General features: G+C 40.8%; 6 protein-coding genes and 1 long non-coding RNA gene across 10 annotated transcripts in view; 2 read left to right on the top strand and 5 right to left on the bottom strand.

Annotated features, from left to right (window-relative positions):
- Positions 1-2,236, bottom strand: part of LOC109537732 (hemocytin) — a 31,766-nt gene extending 29,530 nt beyond the window's left edge. The window contains exons 1-5 of the mRNA XM_048668278.1: positions 2,129-2,236; positions 2,000-2,071; positions 558-829; positions 242-430; positions 32-191 (exon numbers count right to left, since the gene is read on the bottom strand). Of these exons, the coding sequence (XP_048524235.1) occupies positions 32-191; positions 242-430; positions 558-829; positions 2,000-2,071; positions 2,129-2,193 (758 nt within the window). The 5' untranslated portion in view covers positions 2,194-2,236. The remainder of the gene's footprint in view (positions 1-31; positions 192-241; positions 431-557; positions 830-1,999; positions 2,072-2,128) is intronic.
- Positions 2,237-4,336: 2,100 nt separating this feature from the next.
- On the bottom strand, positions 4,337-6,342 carry LOC109546252 (selenoprotein M). 4 transcript variants are annotated; one of them, XM_019917149.2, is made up of 3 exons: positions 6,220-6,342; positions 5,890-6,040; positions 4,337-4,645 (listed from the first exon to the last, which is right to left on the bottom strand). In XM_019917149.2, the coding sequence occupies exons 2-3, from the start codon at positions 5,995-5,997 to the stop codon at positions 4,388-4,390; spliced, it is 366 nt and encodes a 121-aa protein (XP_019772708.2). In that variant the 5' UTR covers positions 5,998-6,040; positions 6,220-6,342; the 3' UTR covers positions 4,337-4,387. The 4 variants fall into 4 exon arrangements, with proteins under 4 accessions (XP_019772708.2, XP_019772706.2, XP_019772707.2 ...); XM_019917147.2 differs by having other exon boundaries at positions 5,890-6,082; positions 6,220-6,341; XM_019917148.2 differs by having other exon boundaries at positions 5,890-6,069; positions 6,220-6,341.
- Positions 6,343-7,009: 667 nt separating this feature from the next.
- LOC109546251 (succinyl-CoA:3-ketoacid coenzyme A transferase 1, mitochondrial) lies at positions 7,010-9,764 on the top strand. Its single transcript, XM_019917146.2, has 10 exons — positions 7,010-7,294; positions 7,531-7,642; positions 7,733-7,959; positions 8,132-8,388; positions 8,442-8,610; positions 8,666-8,786; positions 8,857-9,073; positions 9,125-9,200; positions 9,259-9,394; positions 9,451-9,764. Exons 1-10 carry the CDS (start codon positions 7,202-7,204, stop codon positions 9,630-9,632), a joined length of 1,590 nt encoding a protein of 529 aa, XP_019772705.2. The 5' UTR covers positions 7,010-7,201; the 3' UTR covers positions 9,633-9,764.
- LOC125505164 lies at positions 9,750-10,284 on the bottom strand. Its single transcript, XR_007281967.1, has 2 exons — positions 10,118-10,284; positions 9,750-9,935 (listed from the first exon to the last, which is right to left on the bottom strand). It is a non-coding gene; the product is annotated as an uncharacterized LOC125505164 (long non-coding RNA).
- Positions 10,285-10,634: 350 nt separating this feature from the next.
- On the top strand, positions 10,635-17,672 carry LOC109546249 (rapamycin-insensitive companion of mTOR). Its single transcript, XM_019917144.2, has 25 exons — positions 10,635-10,925; positions 10,981-11,028; positions 11,816-11,975; positions 12,033-12,164; positions 12,220-12,404; positions 12,464-12,686; positions 12,744-12,897; positions 12,957-13,266; positions 13,323-13,464; positions 13,516-13,654; positions 13,711-13,812; positions 13,865-14,065; positions 14,123-14,319; positions 14,372-14,611; positions 14,803-14,977; positions 15,033-15,190; positions 15,240-15,342; positions 15,397-15,665; positions 15,722-15,909; positions 15,965-16,199; positions 16,252-16,358; positions 16,408-16,576; positions 16,642-16,831; positions 16,887-17,025; positions 17,077-17,672. The coding sequence occupies exons 1-25, from the start codon at positions 10,853-10,855 to the stop codon at positions 17,460-17,462; spliced, it is 4,425 nt and encodes a 1,474-aa protein (XP_019772703.2). The 5' UTR covers positions 10,635-10,852; the 3' UTR covers positions 17,463-17,672.
- Positions 17,666-20,752, bottom strand: LOC109546250. Its single transcript, XM_019917145.2, has 9 exons — positions 20,555-20,752; positions 20,077-20,504; positions 19,766-20,020; positions 19,438-19,712; positions 18,806-19,385; positions 18,546-18,753; positions 18,340-18,491; positions 18,070-18,282; positions 17,666-18,015 (listed from the first exon to the last, which is right to left on the bottom strand). Exons 1-9 carry the CDS (start codon positions 20,646-20,648, stop codon positions 17,773-17,775), a joined length of 2,448 nt encoding a protein of 815 aa, XP_019772704.2. The 5' UTR covers positions 20,649-20,752; the 3' UTR covers positions 17,666-17,772.
- Positions 20,753-20,835: 83 nt separating this feature from the next.
- On the bottom strand, positions 20,836-23,222 carry LOC109546268 (methionine synthase reductase). The gene is made up of 4 exons (XM_019917173.2): positions 22,794-23,222; positions 22,084-22,215; positions 21,799-22,032; positions 20,836-21,745 (listed from the first exon to the last, which is right to left on the bottom strand). The coding sequence occupies exons 1-4, from the start codon at positions 22,845-22,847 to the stop codon at positions 20,903-20,905; spliced, it is 1,263 nt and encodes a 420-aa protein (XP_019772732.2). The 5' UTR covers positions 22,848-23,222; the 3' UTR covers positions 20,836-20,902.
- Between the last annotated feature and the right edge of the window lie 4 nt (positions 23,223-23,226).

The raw sequence follows: 23,226 nt of genomic DNA, 5'->3' as shown, positions 1-23,226 counted from the left end.
AAGGCAATTATGAAAAAACCAGGGCACTTACTTGGCACGGCAGGATCGTTTGGAATTTCTCGGCAAAACCGGCAGATTCAGACAAGGTTTGTTCTCAAACTGGCATTGCGGCCCGCCAAAGTTCTCCGGACATTGGCACTGGTTCGGGGCCAAGCAAATCCCATTGTTGATGCACTCGGGCAGGCAAATGGCTGCAAATTAACATTCCTAGAACATGGGAGGCTGGAAATTTCCAACATACGTTGGCAGGATGGAACAGTGGCCCAGCTGGGCTCATCAGCCACTTTCCAGTTCCCATTTTGGCACACGATGGACAGCTGGGTTTTCCCATTTGGAAACTGATATTCTGGAATGCAGTCCGCCCTACAGCCACCATAGGAGGAGCATCGCATGCCGGCGTTCATTGGGGAAGGAGGAGCGCTTCCGCAACCTAAAATGAGCAGATCCTTTACAGGACTTTTAGAGTCTGGGCGATTGTGAGTTTTCAGGTGCAACAAGCGCACTTTTCGCATGTTTTTCCCAACTATCCCAATTTCTCCCATCATTGATTAAATTACCTCCACTGTACTTTCCAGTTTTGGACTTGGTTTTGGTTTTTGTCTTTGTCTTGGTTTTGAGGGCGCCATGAGAATCGCCACTAAGCGATCCGGACGCGCTGAAAGAGCCTCCATATCCCCCATTGGCAAATCCTCCTCCTCCTCCTCCATAGCTGCCTCCTGACAGGTAGGAGTGAGCTTCACTCACTGGAATGCTAGCGCTCTCACCAAAACTGTGACCCTCCTCAACGTAGCTCTGTCCTCCATAACCAGTGTAGGATTCGGGTTTTGCACTTGGAAAAATTTTATAATATCCCTATATAATTTTATATATCCTCAGCAAACCATCAGCAAAGAAAGAAAATATTGTACAATCTTCAAATCTTAATCGTAAGTGTTAGGCTTGGGTAACTCAGTGAATTTTTAGGAGCCGGCGCAGCGCCACGCACGTGGCTGGCTGAAAAAATATTACTTTTTTACTTGTTTTTAGATTTACTCAAGGGCCATTCATTACTAATATTTTAAAAATTTGTTCAAAATTTCAGAATTTTCCAGTTTCAGCCAAGTTACTCTTTCTTCTAAATGCTCAATTTTATGCAAATTTTTAAGATACAGGCGAACATTGTTTGGGATCTTGCCTCATTTTCCCTGTGCTGCATGCACTTCGTTAAAAAAACTTTTGCGCTTTGATTTTTTATCTGAAAAATAGTCGTAACGGTTGAAAATGTGCAAAGAACACAAAAAACGCAGATCACAGAGGTGAAGCGACATGTGACAAACTCAAGCGAAAAGAAGCGGCTTTCGACAAGCAAATAAAATAGCCAAAGTTATCATATTCAAAGTGCAAAAGTTTTCGAAAAAGTGTCTTGAAAGGCTGAGAATTAAGTGAGTTACGTGACGCTTAAACCTCAAAACTGCCCGGACTATCATAATTTAAGCTAACTTGGATTTATAACTTATATATACTTGCTAAACGCATAATTGTGGAAGTCAGAGTTAAAGGAAGTAATTGCTGTAATTGTGAAAATAAAGTTTTTAAAAAGGAAAATTCCGAAGTCCAAAATATAACTAGTGTCTTAAGTCGAATTCGCAATTAAGTGAGGCGAAGCGGTTCAGAACAACACGCAACAACGCAAGATACCGCATTTGAAAGTGCAGGAAAAATAGTCGAATCCACTACACAAACAGTAAAAAATATTTTTTTTAAGGGCCTTTCTTCACAGCCTGAGCAGTCCCGAAACAGAAGAAAACCGTTCAACCATTAAACGAAGAGAAGCGAAACGAAGCTGAGTGAAGGAAAGCGAACCACAGTGAGGCGAAGAACACACTTTTAACAAGCACATAAACTATCAAATGTTCATTAAGGTATGAAAATCCACTTCTGAACCAGAAGGCAAAAAGAAATCGGTTTGAAAATTGCAAATAGGATGATCAACGCAGGTTTAAACAAAGTCTTTTCTTACCCAGCTGCGTTTCCTGTCGTATCCAAACTGGTGTATTTCGATTTGAGAAATTGCGGAATATAACTCTGACCACTAAAACGAAGAAATCTCAGCTCAATGAAGCCTTGTTAAGGCCTTTAATCTACTAACCGGGTATGATGCACTTGGATGCTGAAAGCAAGCAGCGCTAGAGCGCAAAAACTCAGCACCCCCATGCTATCGGCACTGTTGCTCTTAGCAAACTAGTCTGACTGCAAAAACATTGAGCAGTATTGCAACATTATTTATCAGTATTACGATAATATTGGGTAGAAGAGCTCCAGAAAGCGGCAAAGTGCAACAATGCTAAGTTTTTCAACTGGGAAGCTCGTTTTTGGGGGAAAATCTAGCGTTTACCATGCAGTCAATTTAAGATTTTTCTTGAATTTTGTTGTCTAAGAAGAAACCTTTGAAGATGTACGGTGAAGTTACGCCTATTTGGCTCTATTAAGGCAATTTTTCCAGTTTAATCAAAAAACTCTTATTTCGATGTTACCTTAACTGCTGATTAATAATCTAGTGAGAGAGGATGACTTTCCAAATCTCACAGTATGGAAAAGAGTCGTTTCTTCTAAAAAGGTAGTTTTTTACAATCGTTTCAATTCCAGGATATTTTATTTCGTTATTGAGGTAGTTTGATTTAGTTGTACAAATTCGATGTTTGCCGCTTCCAATTACCGACCAGAACAATGGATTAAATAACGAAAAGTTGTGGGTGAGAGAACGACACAAGAGCACAGGAAATTCCTATCAGAAACCAACTTTGCAGGTTTCGATTAGGCAATTTAAAGGAAAAACATTTGACGCCATAGACATCCCGATAAAGGCTTGCAATCTACGCCCAAAATTATGCGAATTTTATAATTCACAGCGTAAAACCCTAGAAATGTAGATTATTAAGTTTATCAGGCACGTTTAGTGCTGTACCAACATTGAAAACTTGAATCTCAAAATTCTGAAAATTATGCTCAAATCGTCTCAGTCGCCGATTTTTGCCTACTTAGTGTCCAAACAACTGCACACGATACTTGAAAAATTTGTAAGTTTCAATCGAAAGCAAGTAGTTTCGCCTAATCACCTTAAATGCTGATTTTGCCCTACGGTAGAAGTTGGCACAAAAATGGGATTTTTGCCTAGACACTTTTTGCGTGAAAAAATCCCGACTTTGAATTGAGTTCAAATTGATATTGAGTTGTTGCCGCTCTCTGAGTTAACGAGTTATAACTCATCGGTTAATCTAAAAGCACATCTAAAAAAAAGGTCATCAACATTTTTTCTGCAAAACGTTTTGTTATGCACAACTTTGTTCAAACAACTGAAAAATGTAATCTAGATTTTTCCAGCAACAGAACTGAGTCCAAAGAAAGTCGACGAGTTTTCTTGTAAAATCGATCTCTTAAGTTTTTTACATAAAAGATTCACTTTTCCAGTATTTTATAGTAAAATGTTAGAAAAAACGCAGTTTGGAGGCAAGTGTTCCAATAAAATTTATTTTATAATTTTTCAAAAAAAATACCTGAATATTGTTAGTATTTGAACTAAATAACAATGCGATTTTTGCGTAGAAATTATTACTTAATAGACTTTGTTAAAACTGAAATGACCTGACATTTAAAGAAACTTTAAAAATCTTCAGAGCGATGAGCGATGGACGGCGCATTTTATAAATAATTTTTTTTAAACTTTTGCTGGTCGTTTTTTCAAGATAATCCTCATTATTTTTTGTAAAAAACAGAATTAAATGATTTGGTTTTTGTGTCAAATTCAAAGCTGAGAAGAGTTTCCTAAAGTTCCTTGCAAACCGATGAATGAGGCAAAATTAATATTGTAATTTTTGGCTGAAAAGACCCCATTATTGTCAGAAAATCAGAAAATAATGGTTTTTTGCATTTCCGATTTAAATTAATTGAATCTTAATGGTTTTCGGGAAAAAACGGGAGGAATTTGTATTCGTTTTTGTCCCAAATTCGACGCTGAAAAAAGTTTTTGTAAAATTTTTACAAAGCTAACATTTCAAAGCTTTTTACAAGGATTCGAAATGTATTTCATATTTTTGCGAAAAGTAACTTAAATTTGTCAGCATTTTCAGGTAAAACTTTATAAAATTGAGTATTTAGAAGAGGAACTTGGCGCACCAAGCCATTTGCGCCGCACTGCGCCAACTCCTAAAAATTTTTTTTTTTAAGTTTTTAAATCTTCTGGAAATTGATAGCAGGCGAAGCCTTAGACTTGGTGTTTTTTTTAAACCAAAACAGACTTATTGAATGGCACTATTTTGCCATATTACTTAGGATAAGATTGAGGAAAAATTAAACTTGCTTTTCATAGAACCGATCATCAAACCGATGCCTTTATTTTCCCACATCAAATTTACAGCTCCTGATCTATTTGCTCCTTGAACTCCTTTTTCTTCTGGAAGCCCTTGCTGACCAACAGTTCATTGCACTCTTTTCTGGTGTACCTTTCCAGTTTTTCTCTCTCCACTTCCTGATCTGCCTCGTTGAAGAAGATGATCTCTGGAGGCGCTCCCTGGATTTTCTTCCATTCGACGTTCTCATACTTGGGCACATCCACGTTCAAAAAGTCTCGCACTTGGATGAGACGCTTCAGACTACAGCCTGCACAAGACTAGAAAACACCAATAAATACTGGGTTAATTTGAGTGTAGAGTGAAACATGTGAGTGGATCTTTTTGAGGGATCTCATGAAAATAAGACAGTTTTCTAAGAGATAACGCTCCATTTTTAAGAGTTTAGTGTGGTATTGGACTTTTAACAGGAGCATCTAAATAATTTGTTGACAAGAAAAGTTTTAAAAAATAGACGGATAATTTAATGTGGTGGCCGAAATTAGAAGAAAATAAAGTAAAAAGTGATGGAAACCCGCATTTCCGCAATACAAACCAATAAGAAAAGTTTTTAGCAAAATGATTGGGATAGTTGAAACTTTCACAGTCCGTAGAAGACAGTTGAACCCAAAATTCCTGAAAACTACGCTCAAATCGACACAGTCTCCTATTTTTGCTACTTGGATAAGTTGACATAAAAATGGGCGCTTTTGCTCAAAATGCCTCCAATCTAGAACAGGCAGATTGCAGTATCTGCCTGTTCTACTTTCCCTACTAACTTTCCCAATTTATAGAAGATAGTTAAATCTCAAAAATCCTGAAGATTTTTGCCGACTTGGACAAATTGACTTAAAAATGGGCGTTTTGGACCAGATCTAGCTTTTGCTTCAAAGATCGTTCGTAGAAGATAGTTGAGTCTCCAATTCCTAAAACTTTCGCCCAAATCTCCCTAATCCCTGATTTTTGTTCGCTTGAAAAAGTTAGCATAAAAATAGGATTTCTAGACCAAATGTCCTTTTTGATCCAAAAAATGCCAACATCCAATCTGGAGCAGACATACACTTAAAACTTTTACTGTCTCTAGAAAACACTTGAGCCTAAAAGTTGAATATCTAAATTCTGACAATCTTACACAAATCGCCCTAAAGACTGATTTTTGCTGACTTGGAAAAGCTGTCATAAAATGGGGCGTTTTCGTCCAATTGCACTCTTTGTTTCAGAAAATTTTAACTACCAATCTAGAGTAAGCAGACACTTGAAATTTCCAAATCCCATAGAAGACACTTGGGGCCTAAAAATCTTGAAAATTACGCTCAACTCTGCCCAGGCTCCAATTTTTGCTCCAATATACGGTAAGCATATTGTTCACAGATCTCAGAGTGTGATCTCTGTGATATTGTTAACTTCGAAAATGAGGGCCTAACAAACTAAATAGGACTAAAAAATGACTGTTTGATAATACTAAAAATATCCCAAGTTGCCAATTCATTCACTGAAATTTGTACTTACTGAAAATTGTACTCACTTCAATTCGTGCCCAGACAATCGTGGGGTCGTCTACAGCCTCGCAGAGCCCCACAATCAAGAAGCAGAGTGCCAGGGCTATTTTGGGGGATGTTGCTGACCAAATCATGCTTCTGATTTTCAAGTAAATTGGACGCTTGGAGTGCTGAGTACTGACAATGAACAGTTTTATCAGCAGGAGCTGTTTGAAGTACCTTAGCAGATTAATGTACTTGAAACATGCAAATATGAATGTATGTGAATGAAATGTGGCTAATGTACAGATTTAAGTGTACTTGAACTTGAATGTGAAAATGTACCGTTTTGCCAATTAAAAAGCATTGTTCAGTACCTGGAAGAGTTTTTTGAGGCTTAATTAAGTATGTGTTTTTTAACTGGCAGCAGCATAAACCATATAAACAAAATTTGGGAGCAGCTAAACACAGATCACAGAGGTTATCTGTAATATGTGCACAGATCACAGAGGTTAACGCTCTCTGTAATCTGTGAATTTGTGCAGCTAAAAAAGGACAGTCCAACGTTGCCGTTTACCACGATTAGTTATTTTTAATATAACCCACTTTTATTATTTGGCGGGTTAGACAAGGAAAAAACTGTTTTTAATTCAGTTTGTCTTTACTAGACTCCAAATTTAAAATACCGGCTTTGTGTATGACTTGTGGAAAAGTACTTTGTGGAAAATCATGTAATCTCAATACAAATTACATCTCAAGGTTTTTTTGTTTAATAAATACCTATTGTAAAGAGAAATTCAGGTGCTTTATGTTCCCAATTAGTCCTAGTTTTCACACCAACAAATATTAATAGGAGATTTGAATTCACTTTATGATCCCCACGATATCTGTTAAGTTTCAATAATATTTCGAGCATCTCATAATGCCCTTTAATTGTGATGTTAATTGAAGCCCTAGTTGTTATAAGCCCTAAATGTTATTGAAACTACAACGGAAATCACAGAAGCCATAAACTGAAATCAAATATCTTGCTAAATTTTGATTCAAAAAATTAGAGTATAGTTTTGAAAGCAGCCGCTGAGACTAAGCGACAAATAGTCTATAATCTCTCTGATCTGTGGTAGGCTCAAAGAATTACAACCTCAAACTTCTACTTCAGCGCTCTATTTTGTCATGGTGACATTGACTCTGTTATTGTTTACTTTTTTTGTGGTATTTTTATATTAATAATAATATAAAGTACTTATTATTCGTTGGTTATTTCACAAGATTTGATAAGCGTGGTCGTGCAGTTTACATCAGTTGTTTGAAAGGAAAGGTTATCTAGCAGATTTACCAGTTGCACTATTAAGTTATAAAATGTTGAAATCGTTCCTATTTTTTTCAAATAACGTCGGTTCTAAAGTGATTTCGAGTAAAAGAGCAGGTATAAATGTGAACAATGTAAATAAGGTGAGTTTCAAGATATATACGGTGGTCATTTTTTCCCTAGACTTTTTTTAAATCCACCTTAATTATTGTAGGTAAAACTTAAGTTGCTATTAATGAATGAGCGAGTTATCGTTTATTACGACGTGGAAATGATTGGCAAACATTTGTTTAATTTATTGCAATTGTTTGCTCAAATTAACCGTGTTTTTAAAGCCTTGCCACATAATAATAAATAAAGCCTTTTCTGGATTAAGTAGATTCTGGTCTGTGCTTTTACAACGAAAACCAATATCCAAAGAAAGAAGATCTACCGGGACATTAAAGAGGCTATCCAGGATATACAGGATGAGTCCAAATTGCTCATAGGAGGTAGGCATGAATTTTTCTCATATAACATACCAATGTCCATTCACTGTGAAGTCACTTTAATAATTAACTAAATCCCCATGTACAATTTAGGGTTTGGACTATGTGGAATTCCAGAAAACCTAATAGCAGCCTTACTGCTACATGATGCCAAAAACTTAACAGTGGTATCGAACAATGCGGGAGTCGATAAGTTCGGCTTAGGGTTGCTGCTGAAGCAAAAGAAGATCAAGCGGATGATATCCAGTTATGTGGGGGAAAATGCGGAGTTTGAAAAACAGTTTTTGTCGGGGGAATTGGAGGTGGAATTAACTCCCCAAGTAAGTAACTCCCCGTTCAATAAACTATCTAGAGATTTATTTAAATGGGTTGATTCACGAGATTACAGAGCAGATCCAGCCAAAACGACTTATGGAATTAGACAAGTACCATTTTACTTGATAGGGCTTGTCTAATTCGATAAGATTTACCATTTACTTCGGTTCATTTCAGGGAACACTTGCAGAGCGGATAAGAGCCGGTGGCTCAGGAATTCCAGCTTTCTTTACCCCGACAGCTTATGGGACTTTGGTGCATGAAGGTGGGGCGCCCATTAAGTATGATAGTAGCGGAAAAATTGAAATCGCCAGCAACCAGCGCGAGTCCCGGCAATTTGAGGGCAAAGACTATATTATGGAAGAGGCGATAACCGGCGACTTTGCCTTGATTAAAGCCTGGAAGGCTGATTCGGCCGGGAACCTGGTTTTCAAGTAACCTTCTCCTCTAGCGCGTAAACAGTTGAAAAACCGTGTTTCCTTCGTAGCAAATCGGCAAGAAATTTCAATCCCACGATGGCAAAGGCGGCAAAGGTGACAATAGCAGAAGTTGAGGAAATTGTAGAGTTGGGCTGCATCCCTCCAGACCAAGTGCATGTACCAGGAATTTTCGTCGATCGGATAGTTGTAGGGGAGAAGTTTGAGAAGCGGATTGAGGTTTGCCGACTCGACCCCGACAAAACTCCATCTATTCAACAGTAATTGTTTCCAGAGGGTCACAGTGCAGAAGGTCTCCGACAGTACCGACTCAGTAGTAAAAAGAAATCCGGCAGCCGAAACGCGCGAAAGAATCATCCGAAGGGCAGCGTTGGAGTTCAAAGATGGAATGTATGGTAGGCTTATACAGATACCGGTTTCTGTTTACGGCGCATTATAATTACTTTTTTCGGGCAATTATCGCAGCTAACTTGGGAATTGGGATGCCAATGCTGGCCTCAAACTATATCCCCAAAGACATCGAGGTGTTTTTGCAGTCAGAAAATGGGATTCTTGGCCTGGGCCCCTTTCCATCGCCCGAAAACGTCGATCCCGATCTGATAAACGCCGGCAAAGAAACCGTCACTGTTGTGCCAGGCGCTTCGTTCTTCAGCAGCGATGAAAGTTTCGCCATGATCAGAGGGTAAGAACTCTTGAGGCTGCTTTGCACCTTAATAATGCCATTGCGCTTTAGTGGGCACATTGATTTAACCATCCTGGGAGCAATGGAAGTGTCGCAATTTGGAGATTTAGCCAATTGGATGATCCCAGTAAGCGTGTGATTGATTGGCTACTCTGTTGCTTTCAGTGATTGATTGGCTTTTTTAGGGTAAGCTAGTGAAAGGTATGGGAGGAGCGATGGATTTAGTGGCAGCGCCGGGCACCAAAGTGGTAGTTTGCATGGAACACACAGCTAAGGACGGCAGCAAAAAGATTCTGGAAAACTGCACACTGCCCTTAACAGGTTTATAACAGCCCTCGAAGCTTTTAAAGCCCCTGCAACTTTCGTTTCGGTTTTAGGTAGACAAGTCGTAGATCTGATCATAACAGAGAAGGCGGTCTTTTCAGTGGACAGGGAAAATGGCCTGACCTTAATAGAGCTGGCGGAAGGTGTGGGAATTGAGGACGTGCTCATGACCACTGGATGCAACTTCCAAGTTGCGGAGGATTTGAAGCCAATGGGCCAAATTGAGATCAGCTAGGCTATAAGACTAGGAGAATTTTCCTTCTTTCCAAGCGCAAATCGATCAATGATTATAAATGCTGTGCAAAGACAGGTTCCTAATGGCATACTTGTTATTCTGGAATTAAATGCAAGATTTATTTAATCCTAATGCGTGTTTCTCATTGGCCGACGACAGCTAACAGGTTGTTTTTCGCATCAAAAATTATCTGAAACCATTTTTTGGCACAGATTCGCCGGAGTTCCAAGCGAAGGACATTCACGGGCGGATCCAAGGGGGGGTGTCTTAGGGGCCAACATTTTCCCATCCATGGTTCACTTTCTAAAAAGGCCATTTATTTCTGTCTAGAATGATGTACACATGAGCGTTCCTGCTCATTTTGCCTCCGAGATATGAGCAAAGACGGGCCGGAAAACATTAAATGTTGGCATATTCTTGCACCTAAGTGTCTGATATTCAAATTTCGCTTTCTGGGCCCAAACTATTCAAATTTCCTCACTCACCTTGTTACGACTGAATCGAGTTTTCAATTCTCTATCCAACGATGCCAAAACGAATTCTGTGGCTCGAATGCTGGAAATTATTGCGCTGTTTCCGCACAGTGGACACGTTGGTGGATTCTAAATAAATCAAATAAAAGTTTATCGCTCAAGAAGAATACGTCTTTTCCAAGTAAAATGTGGCAAAATCAAACAAATAGGAAGAAACATTTTCTATGCTCGCTTATTCGCTATTCCTCAAAACACAGACTACATACTATTTCGCCTCAAAATTTGACTTGAGTTCAACAACTTTTTGACGTCCAGTTGGCAATGTTGACATGTCCAGTAAACTCCCAAATTTTAAAGCATTTAACAGCAACTTCATGAATAAGAACCTTAATTATTTAAAGGTTTAATTTAGTAATATCTCCAAAACCCTTTTCAACGGCCTTTGGCCCCATTTTGTCTGATATTTTCATCCACTTCATGAACGCTCCTTTGGATGACGTCGTAAATTCCAAACAAGTGACACTTTGCAAGACTCTAACCTAAAAGTTTGAGATGTTTGCGTTTCGCCATAACATTATGAAACTAAAACTATCCTTGTAAGGAGATTTGAGGCAGTTTTCTCAAAGTGATTCAGCGGAAATGTGCGAAATACGCAGCTCTGGTTTACGCAAAAATTTTCGATCACTCGCGGCTATATAACGGTGATAGTATACTTCCAACTGGGGGTGTAAACAGGATTCACAAAAAATGGCCCTATCCAGTTGGATGTTGCGGTCCCAGCGCCTTGGACATCAGAGCCGAAGGCCCAACTTTCGACCTGGTAATTGTCTTCAGCTTTCCACCTTACAGGCGACCTAATTTTCAGTAACTTCCAGGCAACAAGAACAAGGAAGAGGATCTGTTTACCACCTGCCTTAAGCTGGGTAAGTCTTTCAGTCTGTAGTGAATGTTGTTCAAAGATTTCGCAGTTCGAGGCTTTGGAAGCTTGAAGTTTTTCATACAATAATGACCAGATCGAATGTTTGACCTGAATGTTAAGATGGTAGCGTGCAACTTGAGCCCTTAGGTACAGATTCGCATTGATTGAGAAAGAATGAGGTCATTTAAAAAGGCATTCAATTAATTGAGGAATGAGGTTTTTGGAAAATTTTCTATCGATGCATTTTTACCCATTGTTATACGGTTTTTAGTGATACATCTCGTCTTCTGCCAAGCCCTGATGGCTTTCTACTTTTCCTTAAATGATTATTTACTGTGTTAGTTTTTCTCTATATAACAGCTTTTCGATTACTTGCTGTTTTTCTGCGGTTTCTTCATCAGATTCACATTTCAATGGCCCCAATCCTCTTTTGAGTTGTCCCTTTGAGAGTCAAGTTCGCGTTCTGATTGAAATTTTATAGCATTTTAAGCGTTCTTCCTTTTTACTCAGGATGATCCTGCCAGCTGCATTTAAGCAACTAAGTATTTATTTGAATACTGGTGTTCACTCGGTTAGACGCTCTATTAAACTCTATAAAGCAAAAGTAGACGTGTATACTAACATATTCTAAGAGAACTTTTGCGGATAAGAAAGCCTCTATTGTGAAATGCATTTTTATATGCCAATTTATATGGGAACTGGGGCGAAATAAGTAATGTTGTAGCTTCTGAAGCAACATCGCCATTTCCTCTAAGAGTTTATTAATCCTGAGGGATGTTTCCCCATTGCAGAACCCCAGGAATGTTTCAAAGCCGTACTGAGCAAATTTTGCGAGCATCATATTGACGAGAAACTTCTTCTAAACTACTTGAATGCTTTCGTCAAACTCCTAGCGCACTATGAGGGTAAACTCAAAGATACACAGTTCAGCAGGAAGGATATTCTCCTTTGGTAAGTAACCGAGGTAAGTGGTTTACTTCAGTGTCTTATTTGGGCGCTTACCATCAGCTTGCGGCTAACACTGCTGAACGAGTCGAGCATCATCCGATCTGCAGGTCTGAGATGCATTCGGCATACCATTCAAGGCGAAGCTGATGTTCTTCACATCAACAGTCTAGTCATTCCTTTCCTAATTGCCAGGTAATGGTATTGATAGGAGAATTTCCAGGACTAATTTAAAAAAATGAAATTGCAGGTCTCTTGATGTTAAAATGGACTTGGAGCGGCTCGAATCAATAAAACTAATCAGAAAAATCGTCACCTTAGCACCGTCGAAACTCGATATTGCTATGGCCAGGAGTTTGGTGTCATTAACCAATGAAGGTACCGAAGGAAAAGATCGAATGCTCAGAATCTGCTTGGCTACTTTATCAGAAATCGGTCGGTTCAGTGATTCTCGCCTCATCTACTCGGGCTGATTAGCAACTTGTTTGTTTCAGGTTTACTAAATCCTCCCCTATTCATTGACTCTGGAGGCGTAACTGCAATCACGCGAAACTTGATCGACTGCCAAATTCCGAAAATTGCTGAAACATTGTGCGGCATTCTGCTACTGCTGCTGGATCGGCCGGAAACCAGGAATAAGGCACATATTGATTTGCATAGTTTTGCCGCTCCCTTTTGTGATTTCCATTACAAGCATGTCTGGAAGGACAAGACTAGGTGGGTGTATTTAACTGCACTGTGATGAATTTAATAATATTAATGGAAATCGATCAGGGATGAGCGCAAGCTTCGGCTGAACTGCAGCCGCCTTGCCCTGCTGACAATCCTGAAAAGCTGGCCAGGAATCATGCATTTTTGCAGCCCCAAAGATCAAGGGGGATTCAAGGCGATTGTCGATGTGCTTTTTTTAAAGCAGCGCGAAGTTCGGGTAAATGCAGCCAAGGTTTGAATGCGCAACATCCAATTTAATTAACTTTATGTGAGCAGAAAGCCGTGCTGGATCTGCTCTTTGATCTGCTGGGGCTACAGCAGCCCGAATGGACGGATGAGCTGTCTGTAGCTCTCAGCGCAATAGATCCATGCGAACTCCAATCCTCCTGGAGGCTTAAAGAGGACTTTGTGGCAGCTGAGGGCAAATCAGTGCTGCCCCATTTGGCCAAAACCACCCCATCGCCTACCGAAATGCATTTAGCGCTCTTATTGTACTGCTTTCTCGAGAGTGGACTCTTGGCCGCTTTAACTGAGGTCATTACCCACAGTGATACATTTATTAGTGTTCGAGCCACTGTTCTTTTGAGTGAGTTTCAGCAAAGCAAAACGTGTTCGTATTAAAAAAAAGCGTCTTTTATACAGGCGAGCTCCTAAGACTGATTCAATTGTATTTGCCTCCGGGCTGCTGCAACGTGTCACCCTCTTTGCCAACTCTTCTGGATTATGCGACCCAAAGCAAACCTCAAGCTATGGCTGCCATCACAGCTCTTCAGCAGTTGCACAAGTACGCCAATACTTTTTCACTAATTGCTTGGGTTTAATATTTTTTTACTAGATTGATGCAAAAGAGACCCGCATCGTATAGTTTGCATCTGGATCTGATAATTAGGAACAGCTCCAACAGAAAAGGAAAGCAAAAGCTGGGCAGCCATATTAGGAGTAAAGGGTTGAAGTCAAGATTCAACCAAGTGAAAGTGAGCCTGGTGTGTGATTCCAGGGCCGATTGTGTTTCATTGTGTTACTGTTCTAGGCAGCTTTAAAGGACGGGGACGATGTGGTTAAGGAAACCGGCGTGTTGGCGAGCAAGGAAGTGAAACTGTGGAACTGGAATTTGATAAAAATGATACTGAAGGTAAATTATTTGCAAAATCCTCCATTAAGGTTTAACTAATGGTGGCTTCAAGGGGGAACGAGGCTATAAGCTGGACTTGACGGACTCTTCGCACAAATTGTTCCTGAAGCGCCTACTCGAATTCTTCACCCCTTCGCAAAATAAATACTCGCATATGGATCTGGGCAGCTCACCCAGCGATTCCATGCACGTAACAACCAGTGGAATAGAATTTATCAATTTCCTGGTTGCGGTCAAAGAGCCAGATTGTCAGGTGGGCGGTTGGTTGGTATAAAAAGCAGCAAATTTATAGAATTGTTCAATTCTGCAGAACATGGCCATACACCTGTTTAAAGACATTCACGCCCAAATTGCTGCCCTTTCCTCCAGTAGAAGTGTTCACGACTGTCTCTTCAGTCCATCCCACATGATCAACACCCACTGCCAAAGCTACTTCCTCTTCATCGGCCAGTTTGCCCGAACTGATTCTGGGCGGGCTGTTTTGGAACGTATCAATATGTTTTCGCTGTAAGCTTGGATTTTGAGCTTCATCAACATCATGCGAAAACATTTTTTTTAGCCTGCAAGAATTAGCTACCACCACCCGTCATGCGACCTACGTAAAGCTGATCATCTCCTCTCTGGACTACAGTTGTCCTGGCCCGGCCCGCAACATATTAGATGCAGTTCTCAGCTGCGATGTGGAGAGTTCCAGACTTTATGCTACGCAATTTCTGCTGGTTCTACTTCGAGCGCGCTATCCGTGCTTTGCTGTTTATGCGGTGAGGCTACTTTGCAGGCAATTGGACGACAGATGCAGGTAAGTTTTTCATTTTATTTATTTCCTTAGGTTTCCTGTGAGCATATAATGATAATATTGGTGAAAAGTCGCCGATCGGCTAAGGTCACTCAATTTGGCCAAAATACTGACTTTTCACTTTGCGTTCGATTAGTGGAGGGATTTGTTGCTCAGATAGCTTCTGATGATTTATTCCTAAAATATTCCCTCAGGAAAGTGACCTTGTCAGCTCTAACAACTCTACTCGAAGCATGTGAGTTGCCCGACTGTCTGGACACCTTAACAGATCTATCGCCAAATTTTGCAAAGTCGGGCGAAAAGGGCGAGCTGCTGGCCATCAAGTTGCTTTCAACAGAAAAAGGGTTTATGAAAAATTCCGAAGACAAGGCAAGCATTAACGAGGTAGTGCTGGTAAATTTAACTGATTGGGCGCTTCTTAAAGATTCTGGAGGTGATTGCGAATTGGAACTCCCACATGAACTACCGATATGTGAAGATAATCGAGGGCGAAATATCAGATTCGTTGACTTTGCATCAGAAAAGTGAGGACGGAAGGTACGAGAGGGTGGTCTCTAACGTGGGGACCAGAGGCAACTATAGGTAAGTCTACTGAACCCCGCCAGACCAGCATTAAGGACTAATGTTCTAGAAGAGACATATTCCTTCCTCCTCATCTTTACGGGCAGCTGAACCAGCACCATGACGGGTTTCAAATGCTGACGGCAAGTGGCTCAGTAACGCGATTGGTCGAGGTACCACCAGTTTTGCAGATTTTATTCAAAAAATGCTTAAACATTGCCTTGCAGCTCATTCATAAAGGAGAAAGTCACACCGAAGGCGGCATTTTAAAGCTGAAAGCCGCGCTTTGGGCCGTGGGCCATCTAAGTACTTCGAGTATAGGATTCGCCTATTTAAAGTCGTTAGAATTCGCCAGTGGGATGATTCGACTTGCCACTAAGTGTTCAGTCTACGGCGTCAGAAGTACCGCGTTCTATGCCCTTGGGTTGGTAGCTAGCACTCCTTTTGGAGCCGACGAGCTGTGCTTGAATGGATGGTTGGCAGCACGACACGATAGGTACTTTTTATTCTCTAATTTTTTTTGGTGAAACATACAGGAAAATTGCGGTTTAGGCACGACCAATGGCCGGTTTTGGAAGAGGAGCTTCAAGACTCTTTGGACATTTCCTATTTCACTTCGGCCGTCTGGGGACAATGGAGGAAACCGCAAAACCACGCTGCTCAGGCGGAAGACGAAGCCACTCTAAGCGAGGACGATGAGCGACTGATCGATTGTGAAACTTCTCCGGACTTCAGCTGTGGTATGGCCTGAGCTAGTTTCAGTTTTGTTTGTTCACCAAGCAACTGTTCTCCCAGACATCAGAAAACTGAAACAACGGACTTTGCCATCCACTCGAACGCCTCCTGAAACTTGCCACAAAAGGTCTCTGTCTGAGTCGAAAACGTTTGCTACTAGCAACAGTTTTGATGCTGAGCAGCGATTTGGGCCCTACGACAATGTTATTATGCGGCAACGAAATAGCTCAATCACTGAGAGTACCACATCCGGTGTTAGTTCCTGCGATTCATTGCCGAATCGACAAGGGGGCGCGTAAGTTTCTCAACTAACAATCACTGCGTGATTAAAATGTGCGCGTTTTCAGTGCATCTTACCTGCAGACGCTCAGCCCCATTCCTAGCTCGACTAGCTTGAGCATTTTGCGGCTGCCTAATCAGGCAGAGAGGCATTCGCATCGCGTTTCTTCGAATAGTAAGTACCTGGAAATGTTCAAGTTGCAGTTATGGGAAAGTTGTTTTAGGTGCTGGTTCCGAGGCATCTACGTCCTCTTTGTCGGGCACCAATGCCAACGAGTTGAGTCTGCAAAACATGCTCGGCTACCAGACAATTCGCTACATTAGGCGGAGGGACTCGCTCAACTTTACTCGCACGGAACGCGACGACTATCTCTTCAGACCTCCACCACAGTCGTAAGTTTACAATCCTTATAACTAATCCTAGATAATAGACTATAATTGGTTTTTGGCATCTTCAGCCGTCGGTCGCTGACATCCGAAACTCTAAGCAACACAGAGCCGTGTGCCACTATACACTATTCTAGCTTTACATCATATAAATTCGATCCTATTTACGAGCCTGCCAAAGTGTACAAGCCTAAAGATGCGGTTTACAGGGGCATTTGCCTGCCTAAGTCCTTAAACGACATGTTTCCCACTGAGCCAGAGGTAAAACATTTTTAACTTCACAATTCATCTGAGATTAAGCGCATATTTCCCTTAGCCTTACGGCTCGCTAGCCGATGCAATGTCCCAGCTAGCCGTTCCCCCGAATAAGGATGCCGACAGCTGGAAGCACTTCAAAGACACATGCCTACTCTGCAGCCAAAATTCAACTGCTGAAGTTGAAGATTTTAGTGAAAGTATGTGCTTGAAGGGATTTTTTCGAGTCTTTATTTGGTTGTTATGTTTAGGTCCAGTGAAAGAAGAGATTTTAAAAGTGTCCGAACGCCTAGGAAACCCGGTGATGAGCAGAACATACAAAAATCAATTGCTAAGGTTGAAGCAGAAGGATTCGGCGATGTTCAAAGACGTGTGCGTTTACTCGGAGGTGTGCAAGATGTTTTCGGAATCCAGCTATTTATTGATAACTAGGAGGATTTTGCACGAACTGTTTTTGGATGTGGAATATGCGAAGTGCTTTGAGGCGCCCAGGAAATTGTTGGGTTTGAAGGAACCGGAGCGAAAAAGCACCGGCGATATCGACTTGAGTCCAACCGAATTCAAAACGCTCGATTCTTTGAAACTGATCAGTTCCGAAAATAAGTTTCCTATACGGACTAGAACGAACACTGACTGATAACTTTCGCCTCCTTTTAATGTTTGTGAGATTTTCCGTTTAGTTTTCCAACGTGATCCCATTAGTTTGGGCGTAGACAAGCTCGTCTCGAAGAATGTCACATACTTCCTAACTAACTGAATTGATTCATACCTCTCTGCCAATATCAATGCCTACACAGATAATGTTGTATATATCTATTTACAATTAAACGGGTTTTGAAGTTGCGTTCATTTAGGTTTAATTGCCGTCTACCAGACGGAAGATTTTAAATAAATACAATTCAGCTCCAACGAAGTAGATTTTTGCGCAAAGAGAGTAGGAAAGAACTTTATTCGTTTCGTTGGGAGCTGGCTAATACCTTTTGCGCCAAGGCTTGTCTGAGCTCTTTATCACTGATGAGTATAATTTGGTTAATAAACTGCTCATCAGCCGCTAGAAACTGTAGTGGTTTCTCTGGAAGAGCGTTTATTAAGCACATGCCTTCGGTTGCTGTTAAATAGCCCGGAATGTGCCTCAACACTCGGCAAATATCATTGATGACTTCCAGTTGGTCGGAAATGTTGTCCGGTGCCTGGAAAATTTAATGAGTAACTTGGTCACTGTCGGGAAACCCTGGTTTTCTTACAGATGCCGTGAATGCTCCGTAGTTTTGCAGGCAGAATTGAATGGCTTGCAAAGGCGTGGAGTTTGGGCTGTCCACTTTCGAATGATTATCGGCGAAATCGCACAACAAACACATTATGTCCGTTAGCACATTCAGCGTAGTTTTAGCGCTGAATTTCTCTGCAAGTTCTTCTAAAAGCTGCTTCCATTCGGACGGGGTGCAACGTGGCAGAGTCTGGAAAGTCTCAAATTCAACAAATTTCCGTATTTTATTTTAATATCGAGTAGGTACCTTGAGTAAACTGGTGAAGTTCTGATCCACGGTGCTTTCTCTGTAGTTTGTGAAATCAAGGCCTGGAAGTATTGTGTCCAATAAACTGCTTTTCTTGGTTTCCCAAAAGGATTTCCTGTAGTATTCTGTCCATAGATCAGCGCAATTCTCAGCTAAAGCAAAGGTTTGTTTCTTACTGTTTAGGGCTCTGATATCTTTCTATTTACCTAAAGTAGGAAAGCTTTCCTTTTTGGCCTCTAGTGTTCGAAATTTTTCACATTTATGCAGCATATAGTCCACGCAATGACCGGCAATTTCTTGTCTAATCTGATCAAAGTTAATAAAAGAGGCACATCGGTTCTTTGATGAGCAGATCAGAATGTACTCATACAGTTCAACTTCTTTCGATAGTTGGCAGTCTAAATCACGAAAATGCTGAAATAATTTGCGATTTATTAAACGATGTCGGCTGCTGAGGGGTGCATACCTTAAGCATTTGCAGGCAGCATTTGAACTCCTCCAGTTGGTCATTCTTCTTATAAAACACCAGCCTGGTAAGGATTACTTCGGTGACGATAAAATCCCAGGTGTGATACTGGCAATTGATCATGCTGGACAAGAGTTGAATATAGTTTTGCATATTCTGACAGGATGGCGGATGCTCTTCAAATAATTCCTTCAGCAACTTTCGGCTGATGTTTTCAACATCTGAAACATCTTTGAACAGTTTGAAAACCTGCACTAGCTCATCGCTCCTTTTGAACGCATTTATGTAGAGCTGTTGGATTGCAATATGTGGGTTCTGAAGAAACAGCAACAGAATCTGTTTTAGTTCGTCTGCGTTCATATCCCGGTGAACTTGGTTGAAATAAACAACCAACTGATCCGTTATGTCTTCAGACCACTGGGTTTTTTTCTTGTTGAAATGTATGGTTACTACCCTGCACAGTTCATCAACCCCCAAGTTGGAAGCGCATTTTAAAATCAGTTGCTTGTGTTGGTTAGCTTGTTGCGTCGGAGCGCTCAGTAACTTATCTACAGCGCTTTCATCGCACAATTTCCACCATCTGAAATCGGGTAATTTGCCGACTTAACTTACTCGCCTGAATGCAAACTTACTTTTCAATGCAAGCAGTAGCTTTTGCATCAGAGAACGGGTCGAGACACAAGGCCCTAAACCAGGACATTTGGTGTTGGTCGTTTTCATCTACCATGCAAATTTTCCTGGCAGTATCCGCTTCCATTATTCGCTGGGCAATTGTCTTTGGTTTGCGAGCGATGGTGCCAAGCATGCTTACGAGTTCCGAGGCCATTTTGTTCTTCTGGTACTTTTCCAATACTACATAGGCCTTGCCTGATATGACCGCCTGCAGGACTTCGTCGCCTTCGTTAATCTGCAAGGTTTCACTAAAAATTACTGACCAAAATGCGAAACAGTCGAGTTTACCTCTACCCATGAGCAGTATACATCAATTGTAACGCATTTCAGAAGGCCGCATGTTGTCGATACAAGACCTGGGATGAATTTTGCAACTACGTCTTTGGATGGGTCTACATGCAACATCAAGTCTAGCAGACGAAGCACGATGAAACCCATGTGATGGTACACCTTTCGGGTATTTCTATATTCGATTTCCTCTGTGGTGATAAAGGTGACATTCTGTAGAATTATGCTGGCGGCTCTTAGCACATCTTCAGACATCTTTAGAAGAAATTAGGAAATTATGCAATGCCTGTTCATGAGGTCTAAGTATATACTTCAGTTGTAGATGTAAGCGCGGAAACCTTGTTGACTGTGCTCTTCAAGATGACGAACGCGTTATGAAGATTATCATACAACTGGCCTTTCTTCAAGCAATCAATTGTCTGATCCAGAAGCTCCTCAGTGACTTCTAAGGGCAAGTTTTCAATCACATAACCGTAGTGCGACACCAGGTTAATGCCGAAACAAATATTAGCTAGAACACACTTGGAGATCTGCGGTATTATGTTAATTAGGTGTCGGTACTGCTGCTCAAGCTGGGGCAACTGTCTGTTAAACTTGGTGTTCAAAGCCAAGAAAAACACCACCTCATTAAGCTCGCTTGTGTGGTTTGTCGATGGCTTATCTGGTAATTCCAATAAATGGCTTCGAGCCAGACAATTTGCCATCTGGCTGGTGAGCTTCAGAATATGCCCCTCATTCCCTGCAAATTCCAACTTTCCAGAGTTTGGGACGAAAAGGGGCTCGACTTACCTCCAACATAATTTATTCTTGTAAAATCTCCCATTTCCTTAGCACACATCATTAGTGTAGCTTGTACTCTAACTAAATTCTTATTTAATTCCATTTTAGCGGTTTAATTTAAGGTAGGTCTTTGTTTTTGAAAGTGATAGGTTAAGTTTTTACATTTAACTGTCAGGTAAACTCTTGGGCTACTTGGACCCACAAAATACCCCCCTGGGGGTATGATCTGTGCTTGGACCATGACGTAGATTTATTTATATGGGCGTGGTTTTGGACAGGAAAAGTAAAAATAAATACATAAAATTTATTATACATTCACAGAATGTTTTATAGAATATTATTTAAAAAACCTGCAGTTTACAGCCAGGAATCAATAATGATTCTATCACATTTCACCAGCTCCTCTAGAACAAGACACGCTGTAGCCTTCTCGCACTTCTTATGGGTCATTATAGACTCCACTATCGCTTCCTTCACATCACGCACCACTGTTTTCAGTTCACCACACACGAAAACCATCGCTTCCTTTTCGAAAATCCACTTTGCAAACTCTTCCTTGTTCTCCTCGATTTTATCCTGCACGTATTCCTTTTTCTTGCCGTCTCTTGAGAAAGCCCAACATTTCTTTCCTAGGGTGCCAGTGGCTGCGTAGTTCAACAAGTCTTTTTTGCACAAAAAATCCCTATCACTGTACCGACAGCCGTAAAACAGCCACATATCTGCGACGGATCCTCCTAAAGACTTGTGGTCCAAAAAGCCCATGAATGGGGCCAATCCGCTTCCAGTAGCAACCAGAATCTTTGCAGTTACGGAATTGTCCATATGAAACTTTCCAGGTTTTCTGAAATAGATCGGTACTCGTTTGGAGAAGTCCTGTGCCTTGATGATCTGTTCCAGCCAGCTGGTGCAGACTCCTTTTAAGCTATTGGACATTTCCAGAACATTAAATAGTATCCAGAGTTGATTGCTTAAAGGAGACGACGCAATGGAGTAGCATCTGGGATTCAACGGTGATGAGTGCTCTAAAATTACTTCTACTGGAGGCTGGCAAGATGGAAATGATTCAAGCAGGGCTAATAGAGAGCGGGTTGTTTCCAGAAGCTTGATATACTCAGCTGAGCCAGTTGGGGCGCAGACCTGCTCTAGCAAAGCCTTCTCTTTGACATCATCTGTGTATTTGATCAAGTTCTTTAAAAATAGCTGTAACAAATCAAGGCAGTAGATATAAAAGCAGTTAATGAGGGCTAAAGTACCTTTTTTGGGGCAGATCTAAGGCAAATATGCTTTAAAAACACTTCATACAATGTAGAGGACGGCGGCAAATGTTTGGGAATCTTTTTCTTAGAACCTTCCTGTATGCTCAAATGGTACTTCCAATGGCACACGCTAGTTAAGTTCAGATGGTTCAGTAGCTTCTGCACTTCGCTTGAGTTGTTCTCAGGCAGAATCCCAATCACATCTCCAGGAAGGAAATTGAAGTCGTAGTCCTAAATTGGTGATTTAAATAAATTCATTTGAGACAATCTAAAGAAGCAAACCTTAACGTCCAATCTCAGTCGATAGGTGGGTTTAACATCATCTCCTTCAGTCAGGAGTTCGGATTCTTCCACAAAGGCCTCGTAAACGGAACTGTTTGCAAAGGGCGTGTTCCGATGCTCATAACTATCTTTCTGTAAAGGATTTAATTATTGTTCAACTGTTAACTATTATTCAGCTCAAAACTATCTTTCTGTAAGCAATTATATATTTCAATTTTTAATTACTCCAAAAAATTCCTCACCCGAAAACAAGACGATCTAATTAATATCGATTTTTTTTCAAATAATTTTAATTTAATTAAAGCCTACTGCTCGCCTTTCAAGCATTATCATCGCCTTTGTGCTGGGGGGCATAATTCGCAAATTTCTACACAAGGGGTGGAACACATGATGTTAATCTTCCGAACCGTCAGCTAAAGATGGACTTGGAAACTTCCAGGCCGCACATCAAGCCCTGGGAGCCTTCAGTTTTCAGTGAACGGGGGTTTTATGCATGTGCAAGTCTGCAGAAAGTTAATAAAAGCCCAAAAGCACAGAACAGATCAACGCACAAACTTCGTGGTACATGGTGAACATTAAACGAGACACTCTTTAAGTGAGCATTTGGAACTGAACATCAGTGTGAACAGTAGAAGGCCTCTAAGTACCTACATGTTTCACTATCTATTAAAAGCTGGCTCTGAGGCCTTGACATTTGCTTGAATACTTACAGTTATATCAGCAGCTTCGGTAGAATCATACGCGATTTTTAAGAAATTTGCCATGGTAATGCAGAAGCACTAAAATCAGCCCCAAAATTGTTACTAACACATAAACATAACCTCTAAAAAACCGGAAAAAAGCGTGAGTTTGGACCGGTGTTGTCAGAGCTTTCGTTTTGTCCCTTGCAATTGGAGAGAATGTGCAAATTTATGAGTGATTTCGGGAAAATTATTCTATATTAAGCTGTATAGATCCTGTTTTTTTTTCAGTTTTTGTAATCAGATTTTCGCTACTTGCTGACTCTTTTTGACGCAATAAATACTCCTCAAACTCAGAATTAAAATACGCAGGAATTAACTGGAGGAAGTGGCGGCAACGTTGATTGGTAAATGGAGCAACCCCTTTCCCCGTAAGCATTTTGACGTTAGCTAGTAGTCAACA

Source organism: Dendroctonus ponderosae, unplaced genomic scaffold (genome assembly GCF_020466585.1).
Source record: "Dendroctonus ponderosae isolate FM_Combo_2020 unplaced genomic scaffold, Dpon_F_20191213v2 Dpon_F_20191213_7, whole genome shotgun sequence".
Lineage (NCBI taxonomy): Eukaryota > Metazoa > Arthropoda > Insecta > Coleoptera > Curculionidae > Dendroctonus > Dendroctonus ponderosae.
Note: the sequence above shows the minus strand (reverse complement) of the source record. Positions and strands in the feature narration are given on the sequence as shown.

Excerpts from the sequence above, each read along its gene's own strand:
- LOC109546249 (XM_019917144.2), top strand. The coding sequence starts at position 10,853 with ATGGCCCTATCCAGTTGGATGTTGCGGTCCCAGCGCCTTGGACATCAG. Across the intron at positions 12,405-12,463 it reads GGCTACTTTATCAGAAATCG|GTTTACTAAATCCTCCCCTA; the intron begins GTCGGTTCAGTG and ends TGTTTGTTTCAG. Across the intron at positions 14,320-14,371 it reads CGTATCAATATGTTTTCGCT|CCTGCAAGAATTAGCTACCA; the intron begins GTAAGCTTGGAT and ends CATTTTTTTTAG.
- LOC109546268 (XM_019917173.2), bottom strand. The coding sequence starts at position 22,847 with ATGGCAAATTTCTTAAAAATCGCGTATGATTCTACCGAAGCTGCTGAT. Across the intron at positions 22,216-22,793 it reads CCGAAGCTGCTGATATAACT|AAAGATAGTTATGAGCATCG; the intron begins GTAAGTATTCAA and ends AATCCTTTACAG. Across the intron at positions 22,033-22,083 it reads GACTGAGATTGGACGTTAAG|GACTACGACTTCAATTTCCT; the intron begins GTTTGCTTCTTT and ends TCACCAATTTAG.
- LOC109546252 (XM_019917149.2), bottom strand. The coding sequence starts at position 5,997 with ATGATTTGGTCAGCAACATCCCCCAAAATAGCCCTGGCACTCTGCTTC. Across the intron at positions 4,646-5,889 it reads TTGTCTGGGCACGAATTGAA|TCTTGTGCAGGCTGTAGTCT; the intron begins GTGAGTACAATT and ends GGTGTTTTCTAG.
- LOC109546251 (XM_019917146.2), top strand. The coding sequence starts at position 7,202 with ATGTTGAAATCGTTCCTATTTTTTTCAAATAACGTCGGTTCTAAAGTG. Across the intron at positions 9,201-9,258 it reads TAGCCAATTGGATGATCCCA|GGTAAGCTAGTGAAAGGTAT; the intron begins GTAAGCGTGTGA and ends TGGCTTTTTTAG. Across the intron at positions 9,395-9,450 it reads CTGCACACTGCCCTTAACAG|GTAGACAAGTCGTAGATCTG; the intron begins GTTTATAACAGC and ends TTTCGGTTTTAG.
- LOC109546250 (XM_019917145.2), bottom strand. The coding sequence starts at position 20,648 with ATGGAATTAAATAAGAATTTAGTTAGAGTACAAGCTACACTAATGATG. Across the intron at positions 20,505-20,554 it reads AAGAATAAATTATGTTGGAG|GGAATGAGGGGCATATTCTG; the intron begins GTAAGTCGAGCC and ends TGGAATTTGCAG. Across the intron at positions 18,016-18,069 it reads ACGGAGCATTCACGGCATCT|GCACCGGACAACATTTCCGA; the intron begins GTAAGAAAACCA and ends TAAATTTTCCAG.